This window comes from Nuphar pumila, chromosome 2 (assembly GCF_984573655.1).
Source record: "Nuphar pumila chromosome 2, dmNupPumi1.hap1.1, whole genome shotgun sequence".
Lineage (NCBI taxonomy): Eukaryota > Viridiplantae > Streptophyta > Magnoliopsida > Nymphaeales > Nymphaeaceae > Nuphar > Nuphar pumila.
Window position 1 is genome coordinate 23,604,450 of NC_143250.1, and position 27,859 is coordinate 23,632,308.

At 37.2% G+C, this 27,859-nt stretch overlaps 1 protein-coding gene across 2 annotated transcripts in view; it reads left to right on the forward strand.

Moving 5' to 3' along the window:
• Window positions 1-27,591, forward strand: part of LOC149845042 (nuclear transcription factor Y subunit A-7-like) — a 51,698-nt gene extending 24,107 nt beyond the window's left edge. For both annotated transcript variants that reach the window (XM_089995464.1, XM_089995463.1), the window contains 4 exons: window positions 18,485-18,630; window positions 23,849-23,920; window positions 24,044-24,208; window positions 27,011-27,591. In XM_089995464.1, coding sequence (XP_089851590.1) covers window positions 18,485-18,630; window positions 23,849-23,920; window positions 24,044-24,208; window positions 27,011-27,166 — 539 coding nt within the window. In that variant the 3' untranslated portion in view covers window positions 27,167-27,591. The remainder of the gene's footprint in view (window positions 1-18,484; window positions 18,631-23,848; window positions 23,921-24,043; window positions 24,209-27,010) is intronic.
• Window positions 27,592-27,859: the final 268 nt, after the last annotated feature.

Sequence of the window (27,859 nt, forward strand, 5' to 3'; positions counted from 1 at the left end):
TTTTTTTTCATTTCTTATTTTTATTTTTTTATATAATGTTTTTGTACACAGTAGTGGCTGACTGTGTACAGTGTACAACAGTCAAAGGGCTATGTGAGCCCATTGTATGTATTAATTAGAGTAACGATTTGTCTCCTTAAGCTTATAAACACTGTGCATTTATTGCACTTTCTTTGGTGTAAAGCTTATAAACACTGCATTTATTGCACTTCTTTTGTGGTGTAAAGCTTATAAACACTGTGCATTTATTTTGTGTACTGAGTATTTGAAGTATCAAGTTATTTGAAAACTTGATTGTTTGCAAAGATTCTTCACGTAGAGTTACTTTTGGATTTTACGATATGATACACACTCGTATTGCGATATGAGTGTGTATTGTATCTGTATTTGGTGTATCATACAATACATTCTTGTATCGTGTCGTATCGTATCGTACAATACATCGTACTTTAAAAGGACCGAAAATTTGACTTTTAAGTTTTGGATTTTAGAAGCCTCTTGAGGGCCGACTTCTCCATTTCTTTAGAGGCTGTTAGAAGAGACTCACACACCCTAGGAGCCGTGAGATCGATTTGGGGGCCGATTTGTGCGCAAGGCAGAGGGCTTTTGCAATTTTCTCAAGGGTGCATTTTCACCAATTTTTCCACTCAAGGAAGTGGGTTAAAGTAAAAAAGTCTCCATTCTTTGCTTGTTATTGAGTGTTTTTTAGGGAATTTGACATCGAAAGATCCGACATGCCGATGGTGCACTCAAGTAACGAGTGAAAACCAATTAAAAATCAAATGCAACTGTTGCCAAAATAGTATTCGAGTGGTATCTCTTGGTTGAAGCATCATTTAGCTGGGACATACTTGATGATCTGAGAGCATGCATGTCAAAGAAATTGTTAGATGCCATAAAATGACAATGCCAGCAATTACTTGATGATTTGAGAGAAAAAGTACAAGAGAGATGAATGAAGCATAAATAGTGTATGTGGAGCCCCGAGAGAATATGTATTACGAAGATGAGCTCCATACTTCTGATCCTACTACCCATAACGTAGGAGCAGAAGTAGGAAGTTCTACAACGAAGGAAAAAGGTGTGGTTGGTGCCAATAGTAGTGACGTGATGGGCACAAAAAGAAGAGGAAGCAGAGAAAGCAGATGAGTAGAGTGTTCTTCAACAGGAGGACCAAGAGGTAGAGTTAAAGGCTCTATTAGGAATTTTTTTCCTCCTAGGACTGCCCCTGAGGTACAACCCGACATTCGTACTGCGATAACTCCTTAACATTTAGCCAAGCAAGCAGATGCCATGGTTGAAAGATGGTTCTATAATGCTTGCATTTCTTTCAATGCTGCAAATTCCTTTCATTTTCAGGCCATGGCAAATGCCATAACCAATATCGAGCTTGGATATAAAATGCCTTTATATCATGCTTTGAGAGGAAAAGTTTTAGATGCTAATGTGAAAGAAGTGAAGGCATATTGTGATTGAGATGAAGTAGTCATGGAGAGAAACTAGGTGTAACATTATAGCAGATAGGTGGACAAAAGAATGTCGATGACCTTGATAAATTTTTTGTCTATTGCCCCAAAGGAACCATGTTTTTTAAATCATTTGATTTGTCTGATACGCCCAAGACATTGCTGAGGGTTTTTTACTAGGTTGTGGAAGAAGTTCAACCTCAAAACATTATACAGTTCATTATGGATAATACAACAAATTATAAGGTAGCAGGTAAAGAAATTTTGGGTAATTCTTTTGGATCCTGTGTGTTGCCCATTACATAGACCTCATGCTTGAGGACGTTGGTAACATGGATGATGTAAGACTTTGTATTTAAAAAAAAAATTGTTGTTTGGATCCAACTCGGATATGGGTGCCTCCCCCCCAATTAGCCTATTTAAATCCCCCAAAGTGGGTGGGGGGGGTCTTTTTAATGCAACTCGGAGCACCAGACCCGAGCCTCTTGTCTCTCTCCTTCCTGACTCTCTCTTGACTTATCTCCCTCTTTCTCACACTGGAGACCCGACTCTCTCTCCCTCGCCCAAAATCAGGTCAGACCCCCCCTTGTCTCCCTCTTTCACATGCCGGCGCAACCCCCCGACTCCCTTTAAGTCTCTCCCTCTCTCATCGTTTACTGTGAGGGTGTTGACCTACACCCTCACTGCGGTTAGCCATGGGTGGTGGTGAGAACCTCCACCACCTCTGTCGTGAGGACTACTTGACGACTCCCTGAGCAGCGGCACCACCCTGGTGCCGCCTCTCCCCTACTGCCTGAGGCAACCGACTCCACCACTCAACACCCACCTTAGTCGCCTCTTTGCTAACACCACTGCCCTAAGCCACCCACTGCTCCCCTTTTTTTCAGAGGTAGTGGCACCACTTTATAATGAAACAAGGTACAATGAAACAATAGTGAAACAAACACAATGGCTTTAATCAACTCACTTAAGGTTGATCATTAATGGACCAAATACAATCTCAAAAGAGATAAAAATACCAAACAACACAAGAGGCATACAAGCCTATAAGATGGAAAAAAACTCTAGAGAAAACCCTCAAATGCTTCTTAAAGCATTGAGGAATAACAAGGGAGTTTATAGAGCCTCACTCCAACACATGGGAGGCAGTCCAGCTCTTTGGACTGCCTTCCAACAGTCATTATTATGATTGTTGGGTGGCAGTCCAACGTCTAGTTGGACTGCCTCCCAACAGTCATATTTTGACTGTTGTGCCCAACAGTCATAAATATGACCGTTGGGCAGTTTATTTAAAAGAATGTTAAATTACATTTCAGTCCCTAGTGGACTGTACTATATGATAAAAGATAAAAATACCCTTATTGGGTATTTGAATACAATTTTATTTGTAACACTCCTCCTTAAACTTATGAGGAAATCACCGAAAGTTTGCTAAGAAGATACAAAAATTGAGGCAGTGGAAGAGCTTTGGTGAAGAAGTCTGCAATCTGAAATTCGAACTGGACATATGGCAATGTAATAGTTTCCTTCAAATATTCTTCGCGAACATAGTGACAATCCATCTTAATGTGTTTTGTTCGCTCGTGAAATGTGTGATTGCTGGCACTTTTATTATCACAGCATAGCTTTGAATGTTCTGAGACATCAACACTCATATCGGAAAGTAGTGTTCTCATCCATACAACTTCAGTGGTTGTGGTAGCCATTGCCTTGTACTCAGCTTCCGTAGAGGATAAAGATACTTTCTGTTGTTTTTTGTATCGCCAAGAAATGAGAGAATCACCTAAAAACACACAAAAGCCAGTAGTTGAGTGACGGTTATTGGGATCTCCTCCCCAGTCAGAATCAGTGTAAGAAATAAGACTTAAAGATGAGAAAGAGGATAAGAATAGTCCTTTAGATATAGTTTTATTGATGTATGGAACTATTCTTAATACTGCACTCATGTGGACGCTTGTAGGCACATGTTGAAATTGACTTGCAGAATGTACGACATGCGCAATATCTGGCCTTGTAATGGACAGGTACATCAACGATCCAATAAGTTGTCGATAAGGGGTTGGATCATCTAATATTACTCCATCTTCAGCTCACATTTTCGCATTTATTACTTCAGGAGTATCAACATATTTTGTGTCAGTGATTCCTGAACACTCAACAATATCAGCTGCAAACTTGATTTGAGATAAAATGTATCCTCTTGGTGAGTAGGCTACTTCAATTCCTAAAAAGTATCTCAAAAAACCAAGATCAGTCATATCAAAGGATTTTTTAAGCAAAATTTTAATATTTTCAATTTCCTTTTGATCATTCTCTGTGATGATCATATCATCAACATACAAAAGAAGAATGATCAATGAGGTACCCGTAGATCTCACAAAAAGAGCAGTGTCAGTGTAACAAGATTTAAATCCAAGTTTTAATATCGTACCACTGAACCGATCATACCATGCTTTAGGGGCTTGTTTAAGCCCGTATAGGGCTTTTTGAAGACGAATGACCATGCCTTTTTCAATAGACAGACCAGGGGGATGATCCATGTATACTTCTTCATTTAAGTTTCCATTCAATAATGCATTTTTAACATCTAACTGATATATCGGCTATTTTCGAATGGATGCTATAGTAATTAGAGTTCTAACTGTAGTCATACGAGCTACTGGGGCAAAGGTGTAATACCTGGGAAATAGAATCAATGAATTTTAGTTGATTTGGGCCTAGGACCCGATATCCGGATCCGTAAGTAATCGATAAAATGGGTGTTAAAATTATGCTTATAATAATAATTTTAGATTTAATAAATAATTAATATTATTTATAAGATAAAAAGGGAAGAAAAAAATTCAGGTACTGGGTCGGACCCGTAGTGGGACCCGCAAGGATCCAACTGTGGATCCGCTATTTCTTGGCGACCCAGATCCAGTTGTAAACTGGATTTGGTGTCGCGGGTTGCGGACCCGGACCCTCATGCGTGTGTTAAAGGTAAACCGAAACAAGAATCGTGCCTAGGGCACGATTCTTGCAGGTCGGTTCAAGAAAACAGAATAGAAGGGGAGAGGGGGGGGGGGGGGGTGTTACGCCCGGGCGTAACCAACCCTTCCGATTTTCCGGAAGGAGGGGGAGCAACGGCTTGCCATAAAAGTGGGAAAACCCCCTTCCCAGCATGTTCTTCTCTCTCTCTCTCTCTCTCTCGCTCTATCGATTGGGCGTGCATCGGAGAAGAGGTGGTCGCCGAAAAACTGCGGCAACCAGCAGCCATCACCGGCCACAACGAGCATCCCTGTCACGACAACAGTGAGGGAGGACTTCAGCGGGCTATGTACTCGCGTCTTAAGCCTCCGATCGCCGGAAAGAAACCACTGAAAATAGGTATGGGTCTTCCTGGAAATGGGGTGAGGGATCGAACAGGGGTTCGATTTCGTGTGTGTGATTTGAGGTAGTGTCCACAGAAAACCCCCATCGGCGATTGTGTCTTTCATTTTCAAAAGGTGAAAAAGGGGGCTTCCAGTGGTCTCGGCACCCGATTTGAAAAAAAATCAGGGTGTAGCCCTAAATCGAAAAACCCTCAAATCCAGTGGGTGTAGCCCTAAATCGATACCCCGATTTGGGGGTTCCCTAGCTGGGAACCCATGAATATGCCTAGGATGATAAAAAAAAGGGGGAATTTGAATCTGGAGGTTTTTGAATGATTTTTTATATATAACCCTATTTGGTAGTAGATTCGTAGAAAGATACGGGAGTCTTTCTTGTGTGTTTTTATTTTCTCTGCCACAATGTTCTATTCTTGGATATGATATGGTAACGATAATTTAAAGTCATGAAACCAGTTGATCTTGCGTATGGATTTAAGTCTTGATACTGTTACTCACTTGAAATATGTTGTATCTGAACCTGAGTGCTTGTATTCTTGAAACCAAGTACATAAGGACCTTTTGGGATTTGTAGTTGCTGTTGCTAATTGGGTAATTAAGCCTCAGAAATTTACTGCAAATCTTGTCTTGCTATTTCCATAATGGAGCATTGTATTTTGGACTGAATATTGGATTCCTAGAATTTGAATTTATGTTTTCGGTTTGCATTTGGTTATTGTACCATCAAAAGGGGTATGTTATTTTACCATTCCTTGGAAGACTTCCTGTTGTGAAGAGTTTGGAGGATTGAAACAACTCTACTTCTTGTGAATGTTCTTTAGCTTTCATTCATTTCTTTGTTAAATAAACTATTAGTGTCCAATCTTTTTCCTACCCTATTTTTGGTTATTCCCAATTAAATATTGGCTTATACTATCAAGAAGAATTTCCTCATTCTATCCAATATTAACACTCAATGCTGGACAAGCAACTTATGAGATTAGTTAGACATACCTCTTAGCCAGCAAAGGTATCTGTGTATCTTGATGGAATTCGTACCTTGGCAGGATATATAGACAAAAATATCATGCAACAACCAATCAAAAATTTCTCCCAGCTACTTGGGGAAACTACCATACCTAGATGCTATATATATATATATATATATATATATATATATATATATTATGAAAAACGTAAAACGGAAGTGTAGTTGTGGAATCAAGTAGTCCCAATGACCTAATGTATTATTGACATACTTTGAGCATGCAGGGTGTATTGGTTTGCCATGGAAGTTTATGATTTCAATTAACTGATATGAATCAGTTTTGATGAAAATGTGTTCCAGATTTAATAAATACTGTGTATGATCTAAGTTTCGATATGAATAAAGGGAAATCTTGGAACCTATACACACCTATATATGTGTCAAGAACATGCTGGAATGTTATTTAGAAGAAGGTTATGTAACTGTTATTGTTATGTTTATGGTACTCATGAATGTGAGTATGATTCAGTTATTGATAATTCTTTTTGGGAATGAATGCTTGATTTATTATGTGAAATGGTACATGTACACTCACATACTCAAAGAAGACATGGATTGGTTAATACCCGTATATGATGTAGGTAACACACATATAGTGAAAATGCATATGATTGATAAATGACATGCATATGGTTGTAATTGCATTAGTGCACATGCTTTTGACATTATTGGCATAGTGTTATGGATAAACACTACTTGGTTTTATTATGTGATGCACCGATAGCCTAAATGGACCGTCATCGGCCTGGAGAGCCGTGGGTTTGTTTTCTTTTCACATATAATTTGACTGCATCACTTACACCAGATAAGTTGGTATGACACACTACTATACTGTTCTGGTGGTCCTTGCGGGCTGAAGTCCCATAAGAATTCTCGCAAAGGTGGATGCGAGCTTTTTCACTGTACTTTTGCATATGGTGTTGCAAACTTAAAGAATTAAATTTAATAAAAACATAATAAAGAATAGTGTAACATATATTCTGGGATCTTTCATCTGGAGAATGAAGATCTTAAAGTTTCGGTCTTGGGGAGACTGTGAGAATACAAAAACTCCGTGTGCGTAAATTTGGTCCCCTGAACCCGATATTGAGGTTCTTTCCCCTTTACCCGGGAGTGGTGTGTTGGTCACAGTTGTGAGTTTGTTTGGTACCAAGAAAGTGACACTTGTGGGCGTGGGGTGTCCCTTGTGTCCCCGACATTAGATGTTGATGTCTAATGTTCCGAGGATGACTCGGTCGATGGCTAAGTTGGAACCCAGTAATAAAATACAAATTGTGTTAAGCTACCCTGGGAACCTACTTGACCTCGGGGATTCTACCTGTTTGGTGTATCCACGGGCGATGGAAATTAAAAAGAGGAACTTAAAGATGTATGCATTAAATAGGGCATGCATATGAAAAGGAAAAGAGAACTTAAATGTAAGATAATAAAGGAATTCATGCATTGAAAAGGGTATCATGCATTTTCCTGTTCTGCATTAAATCATGCATAATTTGGAATGTTCTCTAGTTCATGATATGGTAATGGTATGTAATTCATTTCCTAAAAGCATGCTGAAAGGTTTGGTTACTTGGTTCTTGTTATGAGCTACTGCCTTACTGTTATTTATTGGTGAGTATATGCAATCTGTCACATGTATAAATTGTCAGATTCTGCACATTTGTTATATTTGCACTCACTCAAATCAATATATGAAATCTTATCCATGTTCTTTGTCTCACCTGGTTTCCTTAGAAGTAGCCGTGCTCAGAATTTCGGTTCTGACCCCTCTACTTTGTTGGTTTTTCATAGGAAATGGTGAGCAACGAGGTTGGACTGGTCACTAGGGATGGACGAGGGTCACACTTGGGTTGGACAGTTTCAGCAGTGGCAGAGTGACTCTTTCTTTGGTTTTGGCTTTATTGTTACTTTCAGTTCTTTTTACTTTCTCAGTTGTATAAAGCACTGTAGCAGCAATTTACTCTGATTCATAAATAAAAGATTGGTGTTGGTACTTATGGATGATGATTGCAAGTTTATTTGTGGTGTTGGGCTATCCAATGAAAATTGGAACTGTGAGGACCCCGAATCTCTGGGAAGGTTTCCGCATTGATTTGAAAAAAAAATATTCTGCATTTTCAAAAGGTATGAGTTGAGGTCGTTACAAAAGGTCTCTTCATAATCTATACCATATTCTTGAGAATATCTTTTTGCAACAAGTCTTGCTTTATATCTCTCAAGAGACCCATCACTTTTTGTTTTAATTTTAAACACTCATCTACACCCTATTGTCTTCTTTCCGATAGGAAGAGGTTGAATTGCCCAAGTACGAACCTTGTGTAATGCATCTAATTCAATTTTCATGGTTTCAACTCACTCGTTTATATTTTTGGCCTCGTTATAATTGGATGGTTCATGATAGGAATGAATGGCTAAAAGACATGCCCTGTAGTTTGGTAAGAAGGATTCGTATGAGACAAACCTACTTGGAGGCCTATGTGTTCGTTTTGACCTTTTAACACTTGTTTCTTCAGTATTTGTTAGTTGATTATATTTGTCAAGGGCACATGGATGCTCCCCAGTATTTCGTCTAGAGTATTGAAGAAGCTCTTGAGATGGTTCACTACTTGAGTCATTAATAGACTCTAAGGTTTCAATATCATTACTAATACCTTTATTGGGTAACAAATCAAATAAAAAAGCATACTCAGATTCTTCCTTAGGAACTTCAAAATCAAATCCATTGTCATTTTCTAGAAAGGCAACATTTCTAGAAACATAGAGTTTATCATTTGTTTTATCATAACATCGATATCCTTTTTTATTATCAGCATAACCAAGAAAGACATATTTTATGGCTTTAGGAGAGAGTTTGCTATATTTTTCAAGAAGCATGAAGCATTTACAACCAAATATCCTTAGCCTTTTTAAATCAGGAGAAATTTTAAAGAGTTTTTCAATAGGAGAATTGTTTTCCAAAGTTTGAGAAGGCATTCTATTTATTAGATAAACTGCGGTTAGGGCAACTTCAGCCCAAAATTGCTTTGGAACTTCTTTTGAAAAAAGTAGAGTTCTAGTAATTTCAATGATATGACGATGTTTTCTTTCAGAAATCTCATTTTGTTGAGGTGTCCTAGGGCATGATTTTTGTTGCACAATTCCATGACTTTTTAGATATAATTGAAATTTATTTGAAAGAAACTCTCCCCCAGAATTGGAGCGGAAGACTTTAATATTTGTTTTAAATTGATTTTTAACTAGATTATGAAAGTTTTTAAAACATGAAAAAACTTCGGATTTGAGTTTTAGAAAGTAAATCCTAGTATGTCTACTAAAATCATCTATAAATGTAACATAGTACGAATAACCACCTTTTGACATAACAGGAGCGGGACCCCACACATCCGAATGCACTAATTCAAAAAATTTATGTGTCATAGAGGTTCTAGACCCAAAAGGTATCATTTGCATTTTTCCAAGTATACAATCTTCACATACAATTTTTTTATCTTTACAAAATTTTTCCAAAAATGGAAAAAGAGATAATTTGGATATACTTGGGTGTCCTAATCTTTTATGCCAAAGATCTATATTAATGTCTTTGACATGATTACAAAACGAGTATTTTGGTAAACACAGGAAATCCATGTAGTAAAGGTCTCCTCGTCTATGGTCTTGCCCAATCAGCTTCCTTTACTGGAGATCTTGCACCCAACACGCCTTAGATGAGAAGAATACTTTACAACCATAGTCAGTAATTTGAGAGATCGAAAAAAGATTTAAATCCAGTTTGGAAATGACTCACTTTTGGAACAGATTTTTTTTAAAATATCATCAAGGTTTCCTAAGCTTTTGACTTTTAAAGAGGTACCATCGACAGTTGACACACATGAGAAATTTGATTTAGTGCAATCGGATAATAGAGACTCATTATGAGTCATGTGGAAAGAAGCACCCGAGTCTAGAATCCAAGAGATCTTACCTGGAGGAGACGAGGAAGAGATGACAGCCCCAGATGTAGAAGGTATAGCCTTGAGAAGTTGTGAGACGGCTTCTGCTATTTGAGCAAGATTTAATTCATTGAAGTTTCTCCCTTTTCTTGATTCTTGAGGTTCTTCACTTAAGGCGGACACCTTTTTAAATTTGGGACATTCCGGTCTTATATGTTCGGGTTCCTTACAATGATGACAAATAATTTTTCCTTTGTATCCTCCTCCATTGTGTCCTTCCCCGTTGAACTTCTTCTCAAAGTGAGGTGGTTTATATGTTTTCACAAAATTGTCGGGTCTTGCCATAGCAAGGACCTCATCATTAGACTTATGTATTCCAAGTCTTGTCTCTTCTTGACAAATTTGAGCAAGGGCCTCACTTATAGAAGGAGAAGTGGTCCTATGAAGTAAAGAAGATCTTACTTGCTCAAATTTCGGTCGAAGGCCATAAAGAAAGGAGAAAAGATTTTCTCTTTCGATTTGGGTCCTTCTCATATCAATAGTTGAACCTTCCCATTTTGGTTCAAACATGGCTAATTCATCCCAAATAGGAGATAAAATACCGTAAAAATCTTTTACACTTTTATCTCCTTGTTTTGAATTACGTACCTTGTCTTAGAGATATTAAAGTCTAGCCATATTCTTTTAGATAAAGGTACTTCTTAGAAAGCTCCATGCGTCACATGCCTTTTTGAATTTGATGATATTTGTGGCGATCTTGAACTCCATGGTATTCATAAGCCATGAGAGTATTTGTGCATTGCTTGCCTCCCAATCTTTCAATTTATTTTGGTATTTTTCCAAGGCTTTTTCTTTTTCTTCTTCGGACAAGGCTTTGACTTGATCTCCTTCTCTTCTAGTCAATTTGAGTTGTGGTTCACTAGTAGAACCACTAACAAAACCCCACAATTTTTTTCCTTTGATATGATTCTCCATAGCCGTCGCCCACATCAAGTAGTTGTTTTCATTGAGTTTGTAGGTGATGACGGTGGCAGACTCTCTTTCTCTCATAATGAATACTTGAGTTTAGAATGGAGGAGATAGAGAATGATCAATGATTGAAGAACACTTCCTTCACGAGATTCTCTTTTTAAGAGCTTAACTCTGATACCATATAATGAAACAATAGTGAAACAAACACAATGCTAACAAAGGGCTTTAATCAACTCACTTAAGGTTGGTCACTAATGGACCAAATACAATCTCAAAAGTGATAAAAATATCAAACAACACAAGAGGCATACAAGCCTATAAGATGGAAAAAAACTCTAGAGAAAACCCTCAAATGCTTCTTAAAGCATTGAGGAATAACAAGGGAGTGAGGCTCTATTTATAGAGCCTCACTCCAGCACATGGGAGGCAGTCCAACTCTTTGGACTGCCTTCCAACAGTCATTATTATGACTGTTGGGTGGCAATCCAACGTCTAGTTGGACTGCCTCCCAATAACCATATTTTGACTGTTGTACCCAACAGTCATAAATATGATTGTTGGGCAGTTTATTTAAAAGAATGTTAAATTACATTTCAGTCTCTAGTGGAGTGTACTATATGATAAAAGACAAAAATACCCTTATCGGGTATTTGAATACAATTTTATTTTTAACACACTTAGGTGCCACCCTCTCTCTTCTTCCGTGTTTTTGTCGGCAGACGAGAGCCACCTGCGGTGGTGGCTCTGGCTCGCCAGGAGGGAGGGTGCCGAGCACCCACTCTTCGCTTTTCTTCTTCTGTCGACCAGGTGGGGCGGCTGAAGCTGCAACCCACCCCCCTGTTCTTCTCTCGTTGACAATCCAACTAGGAGAGAGGGTGTCGAGCACCCTCTCCTTCCTCTTCTCTGGTTCGGTAGTAGGGAGGGTGTCGAGCACCCTCCCCTCTTCTTTTCCTCATTTTTTGATTCCAGCAGCAGCCAACCTATGGTTGTTGCTGCTATGGTAGGGATAGCCGATAGGGGGTGGCTGAGGCCACTCCCCTGTCGCCCCTTCTGTCAGCCCCCCCCCCCCCCTCTTTTGTTGAAGGACCAAGAAAGGCTCGGTCCTCACAAGGTTGGGACCAAGCTGGGCTCAGCCTGACCACTGAGCCCACCCCCCGTCCCATTGTCGTACCTGAGCAGCACTAGCTACTGCTACTACCGTCTCGAGTCATGCCATATCGGGTTAGCCTCATTTGGTCCCACTCACTCGAGCTAGCTCGAGTGCGCTGAGTTTGACTCGGTTCCTCCAAGCCTGGCTCAATTCGGTCCGTTCGAACTGGGTTCAAGTTCGATTGCTGCGACGCAATCGTCGTTGCTTTCACCAAAATCCAAGAACTTAACGTAGTACAATAAAACTCATTTGCAGCATACCACTTCGGCACAACAGACGAGACACGTTTACTAAGGCACAAATCTTTAAGAACCTACTTTTGAAATTGTCTGCAAGTCCGACCATCTCTGAGGTAGGGGAAAGTTGCATACGAGAACAAATGACAGAATACTTCTAACTTATATGTATTATATTATATTATATATATATATATATATGCTTTTAACTCAAGGACGCAATTTTGCGTATTCTTGTCCATTTAAATTATACCATTTACTTTGTCGTCACATTGTAATGTGCACATGCTCCTGCTTACACAATTTATTTAGCCGATGTACGATTTTGTACATCGGTCATTTCTTACGCAATTTATTTAGCTCGATGTATGGTTTCGTACATCGGGCATCGCTTACACAATTTATTTAGCCCAATATATGGTTTTATACACCGGGCATCTTTTACGCAATTTATTTAGCTCGATGTATGGTTTCACACATCAGGCCTTGTTTTATGTGATTTACTTTGTTGTCATGCTGTAATGTGTACAGGCTTATGCTTTACTATATATGTATTATATATATAACTTTATAAAGTATGCAGTTTTATGTGCTACTGCCTACTTTAGATTACGTATACGTGTATTTAAAGACGTAGATTTGTGTATCCTCACTGCGTCTCTATTTTTTTAAAGGAATTTCACATGCAAGATTTCAAGCTTGTATTGTTCGCTGTCTCGAAAAGCAAAACAAGTTTTTGGCGTTTGCGTTTTCGCAATTAAGTTTTTTCCTCAAACCTACAAAACGAAAAGGCTTCGATTACATAGCCCTAGGTAGTTTCTTACGTTCAGTCATTCTTTTTGGTATCCGAAATGACTCGGATATTCCCTCGGCCTAAAGCACGGATCTTTGAAATTTCTAAATAATGTTGGGGTTTCTTTTCGAGAAACCTATATCCCTCTCATTGTAGTGGTACTGTCAGACCACGATATGTTAGTAATACGATGATTTGATGGGAGGTTTATAATAACCTCATAGTGTGAAAATGTACGATGATTAAAAAAAAATCACATAAATGGTGATGATCGTCTTCACAGGCAAGATGCTTGATTTGGTTTAAAAAGACCAGAGCATGTAGAATGGGTCGTTAGTTAAAATAGAACCTGATATGCTCATTCGTCTCTTTGATTCCTTCAAGAGAGAGGATGAGATGGTACAAAAACTCCGATGGACAAGTTGTTAACAACTAAGCTCCTCGAGTAACAATGACTCAGTGTTCTCAGTCATCGGAGTTAGGAGATTGGGCTACCAAAAATTATCCTAGGTGTTAGATCCCAATGACTTCTATAGAAGTTCGGATGCATCCCCTTGAACAAGTGGCCTTTGGGGAATTCTCTCTCGGTCATTGTCCGTCTTCATAAGAGCTAACTCAACTAGTTGTCTAGGGTATCAAAATACATAGAATAATAAACCCTCGGGCAGTCTTAGTTGTTTCTACATTTTTTCTGTGCGTACTATCAGGACAGTTAATTATCGAAATAAGATTATCATGCTCATTTTACTTATTTTGAATTGCATGTCATGAAAGAAACAACACATATGTTAGTCTTGTTCTGAATTTTGATATCTATGCACCTACTAGATTTTTATAAGTCTAACCTATTTTATGGGGTACAAGTGATAATTAGGTCGGTACGACAGGCGATGATGCGATGATATGATGATATCAAGATCTCACTCTTTTTTTGTTGTTTCGCTCCTGAGCATGTTTTGTAATTTTGTATAAGGGTTTCTTTTGAATTTTTTCTTTTGTATAAACTTTAATTATCAAAAACCTCGTTTTGAATTTATATGGTTTCAATGCTTATATAGAGATACAAATGCTTTGTGTAAAGAAAAGTTCGCCTGTAATGCGCATAAGGTCCGTTGACTTGTTATTTGAAATAAACACTATTTTTTTGCTGAATTGCCACGATGCATCTAGGCAATTTATTTTTGTTTATTTTAATTCTAATTTTAAATTATTTACTTATGATGTTTTATATGATTGTTATTGTCTTTATTGATTTCTTATTTTCTTGTTTTTTTTCAAACATATGGTGGGCCAGGTTTAGAAGTGATGTTCCAAATTTGAAAGCTTTTGCTATTCATATTCTTAACCAAACATGTAGTGCAAGTGGATGAAAGAAAAACTGGAGTGTCTTTTAGCAAATCCATAAAAAAAAACAATAGATTGAAGCACAAAAGGCTCAATGACCTCGTCTACGTACAACTTATGACTGAGGCAAAAATATATAAAATTATAAAGTTTATTTGTCATTTTCATTCGAAACCCAACTAATTTTAATTTTCTCATGTAATCTTTTGAGGCAAATCAAAAAGTTATCATCAAGGAAGCACAAAGTGCAATTTAATCCCATCAATTTGGAACATTTTGATAAATTGGATCATGGGTTGAAGAAGAAGCAAAGACTCTTTTGAATAAAGAGGACTTTTAGTGGATTAACATGGAAGGAGCACAAGAGGTAGATGATGAAGACCCCACGTATCTTGGAGACGATATGGATGTCGAAGGAGGAGAAGATATTGATGATGAAGATGATTATGATTATTGATATATTATGTTTTATTTAAAACTGGATATTTAACACAAGGTTTTAAAACCCGTGACTCGGAACTCGACTCGTTCTTTATTGACTCGTGACTCGGCGGGTCAACTCGGTGACTCGGACCGGGTTTTGTTAAATTTTGATTTTAAAAGAAAAACAATATATAATTTGTCTGAAACCATGTTTTTGAGTAAACATAGTCTCCAAATGTCTGTAAGAATATAAAAACAACTGCAAAGAGCTATAGAGGTTTGCTTGAATAATTGAATTTGATATCTATACAAGCACTTTGACAGTCAATTTGTCATGTGCCACAGAAATCTGGGAGTTTAAAGATTAAAAGTTTATTAGATGTAGAACAGTTGGTCACGACAAGCAAAAATTCATTAATTTTGCTAGTTTAAGTCCCGACTCCCAAACCATTTCATCAGCTTGCAGAAAGTACTAGACTCTTTTAGCCTTACTCAAGACCTGGTTCTCCATTTCAACAGTTTATCTGATTTTTCATATCAATCCCAATTTTGAGGTAAACAAGGTCTGAAACTGCAAAATAGACCATTTTTTATTTGACAAAACCAAATGCATACAAAAATCTCCTGGTTTTGCCAATAGAGTAAGTTTTTCAATGTATGTTTTTACACAGTCAATTGTACATACAATCTATTAGAACACAATTTTTTTTTTCAAATAGTTTGTCAACATGTAAGCAAGTTTCTCAAGGGCTTCACAAATCAATGGCCTACAATATGCCAAAATTTCATGACTCAAAAAAACATATTTTTACATAAAAAAATATGATAAAGGTGTGATTCCTAGCAAATAAACCATGTTGAACACATATATGAGGTCAGATTGCTTAGATACAACTTGCACCTATGATTTTTCAACTAGATTGTACAGACAGTAAACAGTAGACTGCATATATGTATATATATCATTACCATTTGAAACTCAAAAAACAAATTTCAAACATCCCAGAACTCGCCCGAGTCAGACCGAGTCAAGCTGAGTCAGGCCCGAGTTTTGGCAAACCGAGTTTGCCTTGCCGGGTTGACTCGCTGGAGGGCCGAGCCGAGTCAACGAGTTGACTCGGCTAGTTTTAAAACACTGATTTAACACTTAATTGTTCATAAATTTGGTTATTTTATTTTTGTTTATGTATGAAAGTATGAGTCTTGTGATATGTTCTTAATTGTAAGATATTTAATATTTTGCATTGTTTTTGTGAGATATGCATGCAATATTATATATTATTCTATATTAATTGATGCTTGGTGATATCTTACGCGGCTCATAGAGGCATAAATGCTTCATATGTGATTTTATGGTTGTATTTTGTGCAATTCATCATTATTTCATGTGATATGATTTTTTTAGAAGTTTTGCTAAATGCTTTTGATTTTTTTGGATTTAAATTTTTTTTATTAAAAATTTACGATACGATACGTTGTTATTATTGTCCTGACCGATACGGGTAACGGTATATTACTTACAACCTTAGTACAAACTATATTTCGTGGACTTCTGTCATGAAGAATAATCTTAAAAGGAAGAGACTTTGGAGATACCTTATGGGCACTATTCCCAAACCTCAACTTTTGCTCACCAAGAAAGAAGGAGAACTGTAACAACCCCAAAACTCACCCTAAATATTATGATTTTTTTTTAAAATTCATTTACAAAACTGAGTAGGAAATCTTTATATAAAAACGAAAATACCTCCCATGGCTCCGTGGCACATCACAGATTTAGAACCTATGTTTCACCATCAAACCAACAATTCATTTCAAACCATTGATGAAACAAAATAGGTAAAACTAATAAAGAAAATTTAATAAACTTCAACTTAAGTTCACAATTTCCATTCAACCCATCGTGTTTAGAAAAAGAACACTCAATAATCCATAGATCTGTCTAGCACTAGTCCCGCAATCATGCTGCTCAGTTATGCATGAGTTTCACTACCTATATATATAAAACAATGGGTGAAAGCCACGGTTCTCGTACAAAATTTTACATAATCCAACAATATGGCATAAAACATAAATCTAACAAACATCAACCTTAGAAAATGTTAAAGTACGTAAAACAATTTAAATATGCTTTTCATCACATAAGATACATAAACCAATGCATAATGCATGTAGTAACTTTTATCTTTCTTATTGCCGCTTACTTTTGAATGCCTCAACATGTTAATTGCTATTAATTTAAGTTTTCTCGACCCCACTGTGGGTACTGTTCACAAGCAAAAACCGAAGTACAAGGCAATCACCAAGGGTATTTTTTTTCACACACAATTGTATTTTATTAACCTGGTATGCACTTGTTCCTCGAGATGACATCATGATACAATACCATAGACGACTATTGCTTGGTATACCAATAACGCTTAACTGAAGCCCAAAACCACACCATTCTCGGGTCTCAATTGTGGCAAATGTCCCTTACTACTGTGGCCAAGGACAATAAGCAACCTATCATGATCTTGTGAAAAAATTTCACGACCACCCTGTCCCCCACGACAGCCATCCTAGGTTCCCACCTTCTTAGAGGGCAACAAAAGATTAAAAATTAGTACACTGTTTGGGAATGTATTTGTCTTCAATGGCTACAACAACAATGGAGCTTGTGTGACTAAGAAGTCTTCTCAAAGACATGAGAGTGATTATCTCAAATCCTTTAAAGATGTGTTATGATAATAAGAGTGCAACCTACATTGTAAGCAACCACACCTTCCATAAGCGAACCAAACACATTGAGATGAAGTGTCATTATGTACGCGATGAATATCCGAGAGGCACTATTGAGTTACCGTATGTTACATCGGAGTACCAACTTGCAAATTTCTTTACTAAAGCTCTTGTTGTACCTAGGTTTTTTTTCTCCTTAATAAATTTTTGGTAATTTCACCATAAGTTTGAGGATATGTATGTATATATTTATTTATTTATTTATTTATTTCTTATGTAATAAGTAATACCCACTAGGGGTATTTTTGTCTTTTCATTCATTGTAATACTTGTTGTCCATTAGAGACAATTTTGTAGTTTTATTATTTTTCTTCTTTTTTAGTCTTTAGGATATTACGTAAGGACTCTATGGTCATTGAGATCATAGAGAAGCTCCCAATGGTCACATTTATGACCGTTGGGAGCTCCCACTTTATGTGTAGCCTATATATATGGGACCTCTTGTCCCCATTTGTTCAATGCTTCTCTTAAGCATTTTATGTGCAATAAAGGATATATTTTTTATCATATTGTGTTGATCTTTTTGACTCTTTGAAGTCGTGTAGTGCCTTAGTGCTTTGTGTATTAACCCATATTGGGTTTGTAACAGTGCATGTGCACTTTGTTTTTGTATTTCTGCATACTTCATTAAAGAAACACCTTGCTCTTTTATGTTTGAGTCAAGTTACCATATGTTTCTTGTGTATTTAATTCTTTAGAAAGTTGTTCACTAGTTCTCTGTTTGGGGGTTCTATGATCGATATTAACAATTTCAACAATCAATATATTTAATTATTTGTCAGTCGCTTTATGAGGAATTGCTAATAGGCCTTGCATATCTATTTATTCCCATATATGGGTTCACATAGCACTTGTAGGCATGTGTAGAAGAACAGAAGTTGTAGGCTCTTAATTGAACATTCTGAAGAGTTGAAAATTTATGTTTCTGCCTTTCCAGTCTAAATTTCTGATGTGAAGTTTTGTTTTCATCTTACCCTCTGTGCAAAGCTCAGATAATGCTGGGGCAGATGAGCAACAAAAGGAAGCTCACATGCAGATGCAACCTGAGTCTCCTACTGGGATTTACCATCATGGCATGGCAGCACCCTCTGTTGAGCACATGATGCCTCACACCCATCTAGATATTGGTCATGCCATGGTATTTATTCTTGAATCAAATGCCAATTGAAAGTGTTGTGCCTGAATCCTGAAAATTTTCTCATTCAGCTTTCTAGTATCACACTTGCACTTGTTCCAGCCTTTTTCCATTTTTTGAATATTGGGATCAAACATTTAACTGTTTTGTTTGCTATAATGCTTTGTGGATCATTTGACTTAGTCCTTATCTAAAAAAAATGGTTGGGACATAATTTGTTCTGAAAAAAACATTTGGGCAATTCTTTTTAAGAGTACTTCAAATAGTGCTTCTGTTTTGTTTTTGTTTTTCTGAACGTTGTCTTGTATAGCAGATGCATGGACCAAACTTGCATCTAAATTTCCGTTTATGACCTGAACTTGTTGCATTGATCATGTAAGCTGGTAATGGATTTTTAAGTTTGTTAGTTAAAGAGTGAAAATAAGAAAAACAAGACAATAGTACGATAGTTACTTTTTTCTTTTTGATGGAAGAATTATTACCTTAGAAGTGTTTTGGAGAAATAAATGAAATAAATCTATTTTAGTTTCAAATCATTTAAAAAATTTCAAGTATGTGAAGAACATGCACTGCAATTTGTTATGATAATTGTTTCTGAGTGAAAAGTTTATTCTCATGCTCAGAAAAGAAAAAGTTGCCACTTAACAATTTACTGGCGGTGTTGATATGAAATACAAATGAACAATGGGATACTTCATTGTAATGTATCATAAAAGGTAGAACCGTCTATGCAATGATCATAAATGAATAAATGCAAAATTTGTTAAAATACATGTAATTCATATATATATATATATATATTTATATATATATATGTAATACCCGATAGGGGTACTTGTTTTTCTTCTTTTATTTTCCTGCTTATTTTTTGTAAATTATATTTTTAATTTTTATGTTTTTTGCTCACACAAAAGGGGCCCCAAATGTGACTGTTGGGGGCTCCCAACGACTACATGGGGAGCCCCTAGGTGGCTCTCCTTTTAAGGCCTCTTGGCCATCCCCCCTCTCCTTCTCTTGTGTATAAATAGGGGTGAACCCCTCTTGTATTTTTCACTAATGAGAGCTCTCTCTCTCTTTTCAATAAGAGACTTTTATATTTTTATGTTGTGTTGTCTCTTGTGGGTTTGGGTGTTAGCCCTTTTGTTTGTTCCTTAGTGGATGTTGTAAGTGCTTAATGCACTCTTTGCTTTTCCGCATATTTCATTACAAAATTGTGCATTGGATGAGTTATTAGATTGCTAAACTCAATGAGCATTCACTATTTTGCTTACATGAGGAGAAACTCAATTTTTACTGCATGATGTGATTGCTGGTTCACCAACCTTTCAAACATAATTACCCTCCCTATTTGGAGCACGTTATTTGATATCTTATGCTTATTGAAGAATTAAAATTGAAAAGATCAAAAACCATAAATGATGTGAACCCTTTGGCTCTTTAAGAGTTTGAGAAGTGGGATACATAATTGGCAAATGTTTCCAGAACACATATTAGAAGATAATATTTTTTTTGCAGTAGAACAAAAAGGTAAAAAGGTTCTTGCAGATCCCATGGAGCCCTTTAATAGTAGAAATTATAAGTGCATTCCCCTATTCTGATCAGCTTTTCTTTTCTTTTTTTTCCCTTTGCTTTCGTAGAGTAAATCCTGATTATTTCCATGGAGAATTGTTCTTAGATATAGCTCATTGTCAATTCCCATTCAGAAATTTGATTAAGGCATGTCATAGGATTATTAGGTCTTGAAGGGAGCCAAACATGAATTGTCTTTGCATTGTCTTGGAAATTTTCTACCAAAAACTGTTCCTTTAGTGAAGAATGGGTAGGTCTTGTCAGCCCCATAATTTCTTGATTGGCATCGGAATGAGCTATAAGTTCTCTTGAGAGGATGCAAGTTAAAGTGATGAGTTTCCTGGCAATAGTGGTATTCTAGTGGTATGCTACAAAAATTTCTCTAAAAAGTCTTGGGTTCACATCTACCTTTGCACTTTCATCCTCGAGATCAAAGCCAGATAATTCCGGATATTCTTTCTGAAGTTCTGTATCGCAGTCAATGGTGACTACTTTGCAGCATTCTCAGTAGCTTCATGCTATTGACTCTCTCTCTCTCTCTCTCTCTCTCTCTCTCAACTGTTTGACAATAGACAAGTGCATACAATATCTCTAATTTGATCCATGCATACACAATAATACCAATACAATATATGTTATTACACGAAACAATAATTCCGTGTGGGATTTAGACTGGGGACCCTCTGTCAAGATGATGCAACACCATCGGTCTAGACACTGCATTTGATGCCACAAACTAGATCATGTTTACTTTATTTGTAAGAATCCATGTTATGGTGAGGCCTTTCTTGATGGTGGTATATATATATAGAACTTAAAGGTCCCAATTTTGTATATTGAACTTTCCTTTCTTAATAAATAGTCAAGTTCAACTTCTCCCTTTTCATGTTGTAGTCTATTTATCTGGTTATCTCCATCTTTATAGATGGATTTTTTTTAGTCCAATCAGTATCGTTGCAAGTTCGTCCTACAAATGCTGTAAGCATCAGCAAGAATTGGGGATACAGAAATTAGTGCATGATATATGCTAGTCTATGTCACAGGGATTCGGCTAGCAGGGTGCCACACCCGCATTGACGCGACTCGACGCAGGTGCGGGTGCGGTCAACGCACCCAGGGTCATTTTGGTCCAATTCTCGGACTTAAAAAAATTGCCAAGAAATGTTTTTTTGCCCTATATGTCACAGGGATTCTCCAACTAGGTGTCGCACCGGCACCCGCACCTGATGCGGTCAACCTGACCCTGGGTGCAGTCAACGCACCTAGGGTCATTTATGTCCAACTTTTGGACTATATATATATATATATATATATAATTTTTTATATTTTTGCAGCACCCCCTCACCCGGGTTTTTTGAAAGTGTCGCACCCCCGCACCCACACCCACACCCACACCCACACCCATGTGACATAGATGCTAGTATAATGGGATAAGATTTTGAGGGATTGGTGAGACAGGTAGTTTACTAATCCAAGTTATGGTTGATATGTATGGGGAGGAAGCTGCAAAAGGGCACAATCCACCTAAAAGCCAACGTAGCAAAATCTGTCTAACATGGTGGATTCAAGATGCCAGCATAATGCTGGTTTTATGGGTGCTGCCATACCCAGTCATATTATATACTATGCAAGGTATATTATATTGTTTTATGGATGTTTTTTCTAAATCTTTCATTACGTTTTAATGAAGTTCTCAATTTGTCAGACGTGCACATACACAGCCTCTGCACCTTTTTTTTGGGAGAAACTATCAGATCAGCCGTACCTGTTTGTACTTAGTTCGAGCAACCATACTTAGTTCCATGTTGAATCTGACAGCATCATTGTGGTCACTGAGGATCCTTTAGATCCCAAATATTCTCTATACTCTAAGGCTGGAAGGAAAAGCTGTTTTAGCGTTCTACAACAACCATGCGTGAACCTGGGTAACTGAGCATGGCGGATGTCTGGATGGTAGGTAGGAACAAGCAATAGGTATACCAGTTGGAGATGATCTAGGAGTTCAAATGGAAGCCAGAGCTGCACAGGTCAATAATGATGATGCTCCTATATTTTGATGAAGAAGATTTCAAAGATCTTGACACACCATTTGGAAAGTAATTGACACATGACAAAGATGATAACTGCAGATGGTATCATGTGAAGTTAACAGTTCTGAAAAAGCTATAGAAGTTGGGAGGGTTATTGATGGTATTTCATGTTGAGTGGAACTATAGTATATAAAAGACTCTTTATCAAGAGGAGAGAATGACTAGATGATAGAAGCACCTTGCTCACAGTGGACAAATTGTGAATATTCAACAGTGCCGTGTTGTGATATGGAGATTAGCTGGTTGGAGCTGTGGTTTTAAAATTTTGAAGATATGAAGAGGGGATTCCTGAATTACAGTTTATCGAGAAAGAAAAAGAAAAGTTAATGGCTCAAGTTTAATCTCAGAAAAATAAAGATAAAAAATTGATTTTTTTCCCTATCAAGTTAGAATGCAAAATTCCAAAGTTTTTCCTTGTGAAAGTATGTTGGAAATCATGCAATGGAAATATGAGTTTAACAGAAATATCTCAAGAATGAGCCTAAGAAGCTAGTATACAGCCAAAATCCATGAGGGTCCCCTGAAGATTTCTAAAGTATGTTGGAAATCATGCAAGTGGAAATATGAATTTAACAGAAATATCTCAAGAATGAGCCTCATGGCTTTTGGCTGTATACTAGCTTCTCAGGCATGAGACATTGTCTCATGGCTGAGAAAAGATCTATTATTCAAATGCTGGATCCTAGTTAACTCCTTATAGTAAACGTGATTGCCAAACATTTGGAAAATGTTCTTTAGCCATGCATTCAATAACTTTGGTTTAAAAATTATGTATGAGGTAGTTGACATGAAAATGGCCTTTGTAAAATTAATTTTGTAACTGTTCTGTTGATTTTTTGTTTTGTTGTTTTTCTGCTTGGTGCATGCTGTTAAATGTAAACTTGATATACAATGCCCAAGAAGTCTATTTATTATACTAGCTTCTTAGGCTCATTCTTAAGATATTTCCCTTAAATTCATATTTCCACTTGCATGATTTCCAACATACTTTGGCAATCTTCAGGTGCTAGTTTACTTATGATGGAGGGTTGGAGTCAGAACATATTTGGTTTGCGAACTTCTTATAGTCAACCTAAATGGCCTAAATGATACATTCATTTGCATGTCCAACTTGGTATAGTTGACCCTGTGGAATGGGATTAGATGCATATTGGTTATATCATTCTGAATTGTGTATCCTGGACTAAGTAAATGAATTCGGTCCTTGTAAGTTACATTTCTTTCTGACTGAGGAGTGAGGAGGACGCAAGGACTCTGCTGTGTTGTTGATGGGGAACTGTTCTCTGGATTCACTCTACGGCATTTATACTATATACATCCTTTCCCTTTTTGTTGTAACAATCTATTGTCTCTATGTTGTTTGTACTATATACATCCTTTCTCTTTTTGTTGTAATAACCTGTTGTACATTCATTTGTGCATTACAAAAAGGTCTTTCTTTTGCTTAGTGTGTAACGTGGACATTCCAAGTTTTTGGTAAATGTAATCTGGTTTTAGATTGTTTGAAACATTCAGTAAATTTATTTATCCTAACAAAATTTCAAACTAAAAATGTGGGGCAGGGTCAAGCTGTATATCCATATCCAGATCCATACTATGGGAGTTATGTTGCAACTTATGGTGCTCAAGTTATGGTATATGGCTCTTCTTGCAGGCTTTCCATTTCATATTTGTGTTGGCGTATGGTTTATCTAGAAATTGACTGTCTAAATGTTATATTAGACCGTACATATTTTGATACTTCTGGTTGTGCTCAGGTCCATCCACACATGATGGGAATTCATCAAGCAGGATTGCCTTTACCAATCGATGCTGTTGAAGAACCTGTTTATGTCAATGCAAAGCAGTATCATCAGATCTTGAGGCGACGTCAATCACGTGCAAAAGCTGAATCAGAAAATAAACTGATCAAATCCCGGAAGGTAAGCATGATAAACTACAGGGGCTTGTTCACTGCAAGTCATATGAAAACCAACTTCATTTTCACCAATGGCTACTCCTGATACTAGCATTTGCTGTAACTCTTTTTTGGGTTTTAGCATACCTTCTCCCTCTCTCTCTACATTTGGTTTCTCTTCCTTTTCTCTCCTTTTGACTATTAAAAAAGGATTTATAATATTTTTCTTATATATATGTATATATAGGGGAAATATTCGGTCATGGCAACCTGACCATCCGATTGAGCTAGAAATCATAGATGCTGGTTGTTTTCACCCAATCAGACCTCATAGATGTATTTAATGTGGCCCAAATGCTATAGCTTGGCTCTTCGATAGTGTTTTTTTCTATGAAAAGACATGATATTATGGGCTGTTGATTTTTGAAGCCTTATAAAATCCTGCCTACTCAACAGCCAATTCCCACTAAGCAAACCATGTAGAACACATCTATAAAGTTAGTTTCATTGAAAACAAAAAAAAAAAGAAAAAAATAATCCCATTCAGACATCATGAACACAAACTATAAGAATAAGGGCGCCTCTATATAAGAATAAGGGTGATATACAAGATTGCACAAACTATCATGGTATAAAACTCATGAGTCGTACTATGAAACTTTGGGAGAGGGTGATTGAGTCTAGGTTGAGGAAGGTTGTCATGATATCGGAGAATCAATTTGGTTTTATGCTTGGAAGATCAACTATGAAAGCTATATATCTTCTTAGACAACTTATTGAGAGAAATAGAGAGAGGAACAAAGATTTGCATATGGTTTTTATTGATTTGGAGAAGGCATACGATAGAGTACCTAGGGACGTTCTCTAGTGGACAATGATGAAGAAAGGGGTTTCTCTAAAGTACATTAGTATAATTAAAGATATGTATGAAGGAGTAGTAACCAATGTCCGCACTTGTGGAGGGGTGACAACCAATTTTCCTATAACGGTTGAGTTACATCAAGGATCTGCTTTAAGCCCTTTCCTATTTGCTATAGTGATGGATGAGCTTACGAGATCAATTCAAGAAAATGTGCCGTGGTGTATGTTGTTTGCTGATGATATTGTTTTGATTGATGAGTCTAGAGCTGGGGTTAATGCTAAGTTAGAATTATGAAGACAGACATTGGAAGCAAGAGGTTTTAAGTTGAGTAAGAGTAAGACAAAATATATGGAATGTCGGTTTAGTAAGCAACGAAGTAGTGATGGGAGTGTAGTGAAGCTTGGTGAGCAAAAAATACCGGTGAATGATTGTTTCAAATATTTGGGATCTATCATTCAAAAGTATGGAGAAATTGATGGAGATGTAAATCATATGATAAAGGTTGGGTGGATGAAATGAAAAAGTGCAACTAGAGTGTTGTGCGATCGTAGAATGCCATTGCGGTTGAAGGGAAAGTTTTATAGGATGACTATTAGGCCCGCTTTACTATATGGTACGGAATGTTTGGCTGTCAAGAGACATTATATTCAAAAAATGAGTGTAGCTGAGATGCATATGCTTAGATAGATGTGTGGAAATACAATAAAAGATAAGATTCAGAACGAGAAGATATGTAAGAAGGTAGGCATTGCACCCATTGAAAATAAGATGAGAGAGAATCGTTTACGGTGGTTTGAACATATTCGGCGAAGGCCTAATGATGCTCCAGTTAGAAGGATGGAGAAATGGGAAAGTATATTAGTTAAAAGAGGTCGGGGTAGGCCTAGGAAGACATGGATGGAGATGATAGGAAAGGATATGAATGCTTTGAACCTCACCGAGGACATGGCATTGGATAGAAATGATTGGAGGAGAAGGATTCATGTGGAAGACCCCGAATGATTTTCTTTTTTGGTTCATATCGCCGACCCCAATTGTTTTAGGATGAAGGCGTAGTTGTTGTTGTTGTTGTTGTAGACATCATGGCAGTCTGACCAAGTATTAACATATATATAGTTTTCAAAGTTTGACATGTCTTGACACTTTGTACCCAGCTCCAGCACTTGACAATTGTATAATTGTCTAGATAACATAGGTGCAAGATCTGTTTGCTTAGTCTAATCCACAGATGCATCCAACATGGATCGTTTATCTGGAAAACATGCCTTGGATTGAGCCAATATAAAGCCCCCCTTTTTTATCATGACATTTTGGTTCATTGTGGTGATACACATATGTCAAACTTACAAATGAATGCACACAAGCATGTACTAGTGAAACTTGCAAATGGATAGAATACGAAGCATCATCATTATCATCAATCTTTTATCCCAATTACATGGGGCCGGCTTTACGATCTTTTTTTTCAATTCCTTCTTATCTAGAGCTAAAACCTCAGTCACCTTGTAGTTTTTCGTAACACCTCACTGCCTCCCTATAAACTTTTTAATGGTATTTTTTTTTTCTATTTTATTCTATTTGCATTTTATCTACCTTTTTTTATAGGTGCTGTGAGAGGTTTGGACACGTCCAAACCATCTTAAATGGAATTCTCTATTAATATGAATCCTGTGCGCCAATTAACGTTCAAACACATTGGTTCTGCCTCTTCCTTTGTATCTTAGTTGCACCAGTTTTATTTTCTGGTTACGTATTAGTATATTCAAATGATAAAGTGCACTTTCAATCATGATATGTGAAACAAATGTTTCTCATGCAGTTGCCTGTGAAAGGGGTTGCACTTCTTACTCTGTTAGCAGTGATCCCTATCCAAATTTTGTTAGCATTACAGTTGAAAATTAGAGGCATAATTTTTCTTTTCAGTTCTTTCCTGTTAAATTTTTTTTTTGAACTTCTCAATTGTAGCCTTATCTCCATGAGTCAAGACACTTGCATGCTCTGAAAAGGGCTAGGGGATGTGGAGGTCGATTTCTTAATTCAAAGGCCGAATCAAATCAAATTGAAGCATCTGGGGGGGGCGCATCTCAACCTATTAGTGCATCCAATTCAGATAACTCTTAGGTTGGGGGAAAGAGTAAGCGTCATGTGCATGGTCATCCATACCATATGCTTGGCAGTACCGTAGCATTATGCAGAATTTCTTAAAACAGTGGTTCCGTACCATAACCGAGTCGTTGGAGTTCAATACCAATGTGAAGCTTCTGGGATGGGAGACCAGCACCCTGTATCACCTATTCTTGTCAGAGTTCTTTTCGTAAGCAGTTATAATATGGATTTGATTACCAGATTGTGAAATAGAATTTGATTGTTACATCGTGGAAGGTGATTAATGTGAAGTGTGACAGGGAACATCCTTTGTTGTGTTAAGAATTAAGGTTTAGGTTATGAAGTCTCCCCGAGAAAACAAATGCATCCTGTGAAATTGCCATGACCTTTGTTAATGTTGATAAAAGCACTCCGAGCAGTGTATAGTTCTTACTCCCCCATTTTGTGTTCGTTAAAGATTCTCCCTCTCTCTCTCTCTCTCTCTCTCTCTCTCACACACACACACACACACACACACACAATAGATCATGCAATCTATCAATGATGTTGCAATAGAGCTTTTAAAAGTAAAAAATGATGGCTGCTATGTTCAGGCTGCCCCCCTCTCTCCTTTCAGGTTTTGTTGGTGGTAGATTTTTTTCCATTTTGCTTTCGTTTGAGAGGTCAACCTGTCCCTATTTACAACTCATATTGAGTCGGAATTGTGAC